The 9,518-nt window shown below is 40.8% G+C and overlaps 1 protein-coding gene across 1 annotated transcript; it reads right to left on the reverse strand.

Moving 5' to 3' along the window:
- Window positions 1-7,154: 7,154 nt before the first annotated feature.
- Window positions 7,155-8,972, reverse strand: LOC106579494 (C-C motif chemokine 20). The gene is made up of 4 exons (XM_014159437.2): window positions 8,378-8,972; window positions 8,167-8,269; window positions 7,906-7,983; window positions 7,155-7,715 (listed from the first exon to the last, which is right to left on the reverse strand). Exons 1-4 carry the CDS (start codon window positions 8,622-8,624, stop codon window positions 7,673-7,675), a joined length of 471 nt encoding a protein of 156 aa, XP_014014912.1. The 5' UTR covers window positions 8,625-8,972; the 3' UTR covers window positions 7,155-7,672.
- Window positions 8,973-9,518: the final 546 nt, after the last annotated feature.

Consider the following 9,518-nt stretch of genomic DNA (forward strand, 5'->3'; position numbering starts at 1 on the left):
AGTTGGTCTTGTATGTTTCCAAGTCAACCAGCGTTTTTCCAATTGTCGTGTCTTTGGCATCATTAAAACAGAAGACATGTTTATCAAATAACTCTCTGTAATTATTATTACGCGATTAAACTGATTAATTGTGTAACTGTAATTAACTAGGAGGTCGGGGCACCAAGGAAAATATTCAGATTACAAAGTTATAATTTTCCTAATATAACTTTCAGATATCATAATATCTGATCTCTGAGTTTTCTGATTTAATGACGTATTCTTTACCTCGTCAGTCTCATTCCAAACGTCGTAAATTGTTGGTTATCTGCATGAACCCAGTCTTCACTATGAGTCATCCATACATCAATTGTCTTAAAATCATTTATTTACTAACTAAATAATTCACAGAAATGCATAACACAGATATGGTTAAAAGGAAATTATAGGAGAATGTGCCCTAGTGGGCTAAACCGGCATGGCGGCTTGTTAGACAAAAGGGGAGTGTGGGTCAGCTGAGAAGGCACTACAGAGTTGATAAATATTAACAATTTAAATGCTAATCCTTTGCACATGAACGCTCACTCATTCGGGAACAATTGCAATCAATATATATATTTACACTCAGTGTGTCGTCGGGATCTTTGTTGAAAAGTTCTGTTCTGTTGGAGAGTTTTGTCCTCGCGTTCTCTCTCTCTCGGTTAGAATGGATATTTCAAAGTGACATTCATTAATGTCGTTATAGGACGGGTGTTTCGTCGGTCTTCGTGTTCAATGATACCGAATTCCTAGCTGCAGACTAGTAATTAATATCAAAGACTTGTTATTATTCTGCCGGTATCAATATCTAAGAGTTTAACTCTCTGTTGGAGAGTTTTGTCCTCGCGTTCTCTCTCTCTCTCTCGGTTAGAATGGTAATTTCAAAGTGACATTCATTAATGTCGTTATAGGACGGGTGTTTCGTTGGTCTTCGCGTTCAATGATACCGAATTCCTAGCTGCAGACTAGTAATTAATATCAAAGACTTGTTATTATTCTGTCGGTATCAATATCTAAGAGTTTAACCTGTTGGGGGTAGGGGGCAGTATTTACACGTCCGGATAAAAAATGTACCCGATTTAATCTGGTTATTACTACTGCCCAGAAACTAGAATATGCATATCATTATTGGCTTTGGATAGAAAACACCCTAAAGTTTCTAAAACTGTTTGAATGGTGTCTGTGAGTATAACAGAACTCATATGGCAGGCAAAAACCTGAGAAGGTTCTGTATAGGAAGTGCCCTCTCTGACCATTCCTGGAGCTTCTTGACTCTGTTTATTGAAGACTGAGGATCTTTGCTGTAACGTGACACTTCCTACGGCTCCCATAGGCTCTCAGAAAGCGGGAAAAAGCTGAATGATGTAATTCCAGCCACTGGCTGAAACACATTAGCGCTTTTGGCAAGTGCTCTATCAGAGGACAATGGGCTGAGGCGCGTGTACGAGTCGACCCCATGTTTTTATTTTCTTTCGTCTTTGAACCTAAACACAGATTCCCGGTCGGAATATTATCGCTTTTTTACGAGAAAAATGGCATAAAAATTGATTTTAAACAGCGGTTGACATGCTTCGAGGTACGGTAATGGAATATTTAGAATTTTTTTGTCACGAAATGCGTCATGCGCGTCACCCTTCTTTACCATTCGGATAGTGTCTTGAACGCACAAACAAAACAGGATATTTGAACATAACTATGGATTATTTTGAACCAAACCAACATTTGTTATTGAAGTAGAAGTCCTGGGAGTGCATTCTGACGAAGACAGCAAAGGTAATAACATTTTTCTTATAGTAAATCTGATTTTGGTGAGTGCTAAACTTGGTGGGTGTCTAAATAGCTAGCCCGGTGATGCCGGGCTATCTACTGAGAATATTGCAAAATGTGCTTTCACCGAAAAGCTATTTTAAAATCAGACATAGCGAGTGCATAGAGGAGTTCTGTATCTATAATTCTTAAAATAATTGTTATGTTTTTTGTGAACGTTTATCGTGAGTAATTTAGTAAATTCACCAGAAGTTTGCGGGGGGTATGCTAGTTCTGAACGTCACATGCTAATGTAAAAAGCTGTTTTTTGATATAAATATGAACTTGATTGAACAAAACATGCATGTATTGTATAACATAATGTCCTAGGGTTGTCATCTGATGAAGATCATCAAAGGTTAGTGCTACATTTAGCTGTGGTTTGGGTTTATGTGACATTATATGCTAGCTTGAAAAATGGGTGTCTGATTATTTCTGGCTGGGTACTCTGCTGACATAATCTAATGTTTTGCTTTCGTTGTAAAGCCTTTTTGAAATCGGACAGTGTGGTTAGATTAACGAGAGTCTTGTCTTTAAAATGGTGTAAAATAGTCATATGTTTGAAAAATTGAAGTTTTTGCATTTTTTAGGAATTTGAATAACGGGATTACACTGGCTGTTGAGTAGGCAAGCGTCCCACCTAGCCCATAGAGGTTAAATGGAAGAAATATGGAACCACCAAGACTCTTCCTAGAGCTGGCCGCCCGGCCAAACTGAGCAATCAGGGGAGAAGCGCCTTGGTCAGGGAGGTGACCAAGAACCTGATGGTCACTCTGACAGAGCTCCAGAGTTCCTCTGTGGAGATGGGAGAACATTCCAAAGAACAACCATCTCTGAAGCACTCTACCAATCAGGACTTTATGGTAGAGTGGCCAGACGGAAGCCACTCCTCAGTAAAAGGCACATGACAGCCCGCTTGGAGTTTGCCAAAAGGCACCTAAAAGGACTCTCAGACCATGAGAAACAAGATTCTCTGTTCTGATGGAACCAAGATTGAACACTCTGGCCTGAATGCCAAGTGGCAAATCTGGAGGAAACCTGGCATCATCCCTACGGTGAAGCATGGTAGTTTTATGCTGTGGGGATGTTTTTCAGCAGCAGGGACTGGGAGACTAATTAGGCTCGAGGGAAAGATGAACGGAGCAAAGTACTGAGAGATCCTTGATGAAAACCTGCTCTAGATCACTCAGGACCTCAGACTGGAGTAAATGTTCACCTTCCAACACGAAAACGACCCTAAGCACACAGCCAAGACAGCGCAGGAGTGGCTTCAGGACAATTCTCTGATTGTCCTTGAGCAGCTCAGCCAGAGCCCGGACTTGAACCCGATCGAACATCTCTGGAGAGACGCTCCCCATCCAACCTGACAGAGCTTGAGAGGATCTGCAGAGAAGAATGGGAGAAACTCCCCAAATACAGGTGTGCCACACTTGTAGCATCATACCCAAGAAGACTCTAGGATGTAAATGCTGCCAAAAATACAGTGAGGGAAAAAAGTATTTGATCCCCTGCTGATTTTGTACGTTTGCCCACTGACAAAGAAATGATCAGTCTATAATTTTAATGGTAGGTTTATTTGAACAGTGAAAGACAAACAAACAAAAAAATCCAGAAAAACTAATGTCAAAAATGTTATAAATTGATTTGCATTTTAATGAGGGAAATAAGTATTTGACCCCCTCTCAATAAGAAAGATTTCTGGCTCCCAGGTGTCTTTTATACAGGTAACGAGCTGAGATTAGGAGCACACTCTTAAAGGGAGTGCTCCTAATCTCAGTTTGATACCTGTATAAAAGACACCTGTCCACAGAAGCAATCAATCAATCAGATTCCAAACTCTCCACCATGGCCAAGACCAAAGAGCTCTCCAAGGATGTCAGGGACAAGATTGTAGACCTACACAAGGCTGGAATGGGCAACAAGACCATCGCCAAGCAGCTTGGTGACAAGGTGACAACAGTTGGTGCGATTATTCTCAAATGGAAGAAACACAAAATAACTGTCAATCTCCCTCGGCCTGGGGCTCCATGCAAGATCTCACCTCGTGGAGTTGAAATGATCATGAGAACGGTGAGGAATCAGTCCAGAACTACATGGGAGGATCTTGTCAATGATCTCAAGGCAGCTGGGACCATAGTCACCAAGAAAACAATTGGTAACACACTACGCCGTGAAGGACTGAAATCCTGCAGCGCCCGCAAGGTCCCCCTGCTCAAGAAAGCATATACATGCCCATCTGAAGTTTGCCAATGAACATCTGAATGATTCAGAGGACAACTGGGTGAAAGTGTTGTTGTCAGATGAGACCAAAATGGAGCTCTTTGGCATCAACTCAACTCGCCGTGTTTGGAGGAGGAGGAATGCTGCCTATGACCCCAAGAACACCATCCCCACCATCAAACATGGAGGTGGAAACATTATGCTTTGCGGGTGTTTTTCTGCTAACGGGACAGGACAACTTCACCGCATCAAAGGGACGATGGACGGGGCCATGTACCGTCAAATCTTGGGTGAGAACCTCCTTCCCTCAGCCAGGGCATTGAAAATGGGTCGTGGATGGGTATTCCAGCATGACAATGACCCAAAACACACGGCCAAGGCAACAAAGGAGTGGCTCAAGAAGAAGCACATTAAGGTCCTGGAGTGGCCTAGCCAGTCTCCAGACCTTAATCCCATAGAAAATCTGTGGAGGGAGCTGAAGGTTCGAGTTGCCAAACGTCAGCCTCGAAACCTTAATGACTTGGAGAAGATCTGCAAAGAGGAGTGGGACAAAATCCCTCCTGAGATGTGTGCAAACCTGGTGGCCAACTACAAGAAACGTCTGACCTCTGTGATTGCCAACAAGGGTTTTGCCACCAAGTACTAAGTCATGTTTTGCAGAGGGGGTCAAATACTTATTTCCCTCATTAAAATGCAAATCAATTTATAACATTTTTGACATGCGTTTTTCTGGATTTTTTTGTTGTTATTCTGTCTCTCACTGTTCAAATAAACTTACCATTAAAATTATAGACTGATCATTTCTTTGTCAGTGGGCAAACGTACAAAATCAGCAGGGGATCAAATTTCTTTTTTCCCTCACTGTATGCTGGACAATAAAACGAGTCAAAATTCACCCAAGACTGAAAAATGCCAAAAGAACGTTGGCTAAGCTGGAACACTAGCGCGAGCCCATAGCAATGGAATCAATACGTTTGCAAGCATGTTTTGACTGGAGTGACGCTTGGAATTCCATTTCGCCTAAATGGCACAATTTTTTTTTGCCCTTTTTATTTTACCACTACGATCTCTTCTAAGGACGAAACTGAAAAATAACAACTTGTGTAGAAATAAACATCCGCACCTCGATCGTGCCAAGTGTACTTGGAAAAAATTGCAGCTTTTGACTATTTCTGGTCTGGCAATCGATGACAGCAGAGTACGCTGCCCAATCGTATGTAATTAGAAAGAGGAGAATACCCTGATTAAAACGGTGTCCAACTTGAACAATTCGAAATATACACATTGCAAGATATTTGGCGAAATATACCAACATGCCTCTCCATAGGAAAACAATGGGGGAAGCTCAGTGCTCCAAGGGCAAAAGGTATTTCTGGGTTAGCGCTTGATGACAACGGAGTACGCTGCCCAGCCTTACATAATTAGAAAGAGGAGATTATCATGTTTAAAATGTAGTCCAAGTCGAAAAAATCTAAATATACACATTGCGAGATGGGATGTCTCATGGTCTGACAAACACTCCTGTAGCTCGGCCACCTTCCACCGCAGACAGACAAAACTGTATTTCCCTATAGTAAACAATGGGACAACCTCAGAGTTCCATGAGTAATTTTTTGTTGTTTACATTTTAACTACAAACAACGTGGACAGGTCTCATTGCCAACAATAGCAAAGCAGGCATTGTGAAGTACAACAATAAACTGTGAATAGAACGTTTGGAAGGCGAGTTGGTGCCACTGTGCTCAATAGAACTAATAGGAGCTGGCAGGGTGAAAAATGCCCTAATATAAGGCCTGCTTTTTCGTGATTACTTAAAAACTATGGCAAACAGATGGGACATATGCTAATATTATGAAACTGGACTCCACTGCGGATGCAATGAGCTAGTTGGTATCAGAAAAAAAGTATTGTTAAAAATGTCATGTGTCCAGAGGCGCTTCAACAAAGTACTGAGTAAAGGGTCTGAATACTTAGGTAAATGTGATATTTCAGTTTTAAATGTTTAATACATTTGCACATTTTTTGAAAAGTCAAAGGGTCTGAATACTTTCTGAAACCACTGTATATCTCTGTCCTCAGTTTTTATCGCTAGGGACTGGAACTGGAGAATTGTTTTATAATGTCTTCCCACAAAGTTACCTGCCCTATCCAGAGTAGCCTACTCTCCCGTCTCTGACAGCTGGAAGTGCAAACTAATAATTTCACCCTCTTCCATAGCTGTTTGCGAGCTATAAATGCATTTGGAGTTACAACGATAAATATATCAAGATAGCAAAATAGCTAATAATGAAGTTAGCAAGCTGGTTATATTTAATTCACCTAGCTAGTTATACAGTATGTACAGTTAGCTAACTAGTGAACATTACGTTAGCAGCTCATTTGAGTTAGCCTGCAGACTAATTTTCTGTAGCAAGCTAGTTAATAATATTTATTTTATTTTTTATTTTATTTAACCAGGTAGGCAAGTTGAGAACAAGTTCTCATTTACAACTGCGACCTGGCCAAGATAAAGCAAAGCAGTTCGACACATAACACCACAGAGTTACACATGGACTAAAACAAACATACAGTCAATAATACAGTAGAAAAATAAGTCTATATACAATACATCGTTTTTGATCAACATATATTTACTTAGTTGAATAGGTTCTTCCACTTTTTCCGTTTTCTGGATCTTTAGAAAAACTAAATAATGGGCAATCTTCCCTAAATTTCCGGTGGTAGCAAGATGCATCCAGCCAGGTGGGCGATTGGAGGACTTTGGTCTTCCGACATGGCGCTTGGTGGGGTTGCTAGGTGATTTGTGACGTAACTACAAGCCCTCTATAGTGACTGCTGTAGACAGTATGGTATGTGAACAAGGACACAAGGAAGCAAAAAAAAAAATATATATATATAAAATAAAATACATTTTTAAAAAAGGACACAAGGAAGCAAAAATAAGCATACCATTGATAGGCCTTTTCATGCGTGTGTGCATGCGTCTGTGTTTGATATCCCTTCCAACACTCTTAAATGTTTTGTGTGGATGATAATGGCATTTTTAGTTTTATATTGTTGTCATGTACCGGTAGCCTAGTACACATACAATAAGAGTAGGACACACAGTATTTCAAATACCCATTTTATTATCTATTTCATAGCTCTGAGCTTAAAGTAAGTACACTTCAGTAAAACTCATATAGAGATTTGGACACTTTGGAAATACAAAGTTAAAAAGGTTTTCTCTGGCTTCAGTTGGAGAGAGGATATGAAACATCAACACAAAAATATTTTGTGGTACTCTGTGTGAAAACTATGTTTCAATGTTTCGCCATGCGTATCACTTTCTGTTTATAAAACATCTACATGCGTATCACAAATACTACACTTGCTGTTTATAAAACAGACCAACAACGATGATAAATACAGTTATTATACACAAACTGAGATGAAACTCAAACTACCTCAGAATCACAGATATGATGAAAAATAATCACTTATATTAAATGAATTAAACATCTTAACCTTCATGAATCTCTCTGTATATTGAGATATATTGCTGCTTGTCTTAATAAAATATAACACTATATCAATAATATATTACATGGTGTTCTGTAATGAAAGCCCTCTCCACGGCAACATGAGTTCAGACTCTTTTCTTCAGTTGGGATTTCTTCTCCTGACGCTTGCTATGAACAAAACACACACACACACACACACACACACACACACACACACACACACACACACACACACACACACACACACACACACACACACACACACACACACACACACACACACACACAAAGAGTTAGACAAAGATACACACAACTTTTTTCAACGCTTACATGCCTACACATGCACAAGTGTACTCACCGCAGGCAGCGCAGTACCCTCTTGGTCCAGTCTTGAGAGGGGTCGGCACACACAAACTTGTTCCTTCGATTCTGGAAGCTGCAACAACACAGTACAATGTCAACACACATTACACACACACAGTGACTGAATGTCAATTGTCTTTCCTCGGATCCTCTCTCCTTGCTTCCGATTGGAGAAGGAGAAGATAAGAGGAATCAAGGAAATACCAGCCACTATTCTACACACAATGTGCTAGGATGTGATTGGAGGAAGACTCACATGACAGCATTGAGGTCACACGAGGAAGTAATGTCCTGGAAGGTGTAGCCTTTCAGCCATCGGCAGTGCACCGGACGTGGAGTGAACTTCAGACAGCAGTCCGCTACACACAAACACATACGTTTTTTTTCTGTGTCAGCAAGAGACATTGCGTGCATGTATTTGTACTAAGGTTCATGTGCATATATAGCATGTGTGTGTTGGCACTCACCCGATTGTGTGGTGGGAATGAGGGTGATGATGAGGAGAGAGAACAGCACAGCCAGGACACACACTCTACAGCTTATCATCCTAATCTTCAGATGGGTCCCACAGAGATGCTGAGAAAGGGGGCGAGAGAGAAAGTGTTTTTCAATAGAGTTGAGAGAGAGTGAGAGAGAGTGTGTTTCTGACTGGGAGTTGGAGCTCCTTAAGTAGGGCACTGGCTGGAGTTTCCCAACAGGTGATAGCAATGCCATGGAAAGTATTGGCTGGGGGTGGGGAGAACTGTGGGTGTACAAGTGGGGTTATTAGGTTTTTGAAGCACTGTTGGTATGCTCATGTGTGTGCTCTGCCAGAGAAAGTGACTTTTGTTCTCCACTTCCTCCTTGGCTGCAGGTTAATGATCTTATTTCCCTCCACTGAAAGATAGGACTGGAATGTGAGCAGAGTGTAGGAGTAGAGCGGCACAATCTTAACTGAGGAGTGTGAAAACAGTTCAATGAATGGGAGTTGATGTCATGGCTATTCTGTCCAGCGTGATAATGACATCATCTTCTGGTAGTAAAATGGTGTTCTGGTTGAGAAGACATCATATCACCCGATTACAACCAGGTTACTTTCTAGACCAGGGCTGCCCAATTCTGGTCTTGGAAGGCCAAAACACTTCTGTTTTTTGTTTCTACATTTCACTCACCTGGTATCCCAGGTCTGAATTAGTCCCTTATTAGAAGAAGAGGATGAAAACCAGAAGTGTTTGGTCCCTTCAGGACCAGGATTGGGAAGCCCTGTTCTACACGTCCAATTAGACGTCAGTTCAGACTAAAGGCTAAGCTTCTGACAGAGGTTGCGTGATCTTCATCCGGTTTAGGTTTGATCAGTTTAACCTCGAAAAGTCCAGGGGGAAACACATTGAATAACGCATTCAGAAATGGCAAAAAAGACCATCAAAAAATAAATCATAAGGAATAAGGTTTTGAAGTGTCTGTCCTATATCTGGGAGATATAACATTTTTACATTTACATTTTAGTCATTTAGCAGACGCTCTTCTCCAGAGCGACTTACAGTAGTGAGTGCATACATTTCATAAATGTATTTTTTCCGTATAAGAAAGCTCAGGAAATATATATATATATTTACACATATTTGACAC

This window comes from Salmo salar, chromosome ssa19 (assembly GCF_905237065.1).
Source record: "Salmo salar chromosome ssa19, Ssal_v3.1, whole genome shotgun sequence".
NCBI lineage: Eukaryota > Metazoa > Chordata > Actinopteri > Salmoniformes > Salmonidae > Salmo > Salmo salar.

Excerpts from the sequence above, each read along its gene's own strand:
- LOC106579494 (XM_014159437.2), bottom strand. The coding sequence starts at position 8,624 with ATGGCATTGCTATCACCTGTTGGGAAACTCCAGCCAGTGCCCTACTTA. Across the intron at positions 8,270-8,377 it reads CATTCCCACCACACAATCGG|CGGACTGCTGTCTGAAGTTC; the intron begins GTGAGTGCCAAC and ends GTTTGTGTGTAG. Across the intron at positions 7,716-7,905 it reads AGGGTACTGCGCTGCCTGCG|CAAGCGTCAGGAGAAGAAAT; the intron begins GTGAGTACACTT and ends TTTTGTTCATAG.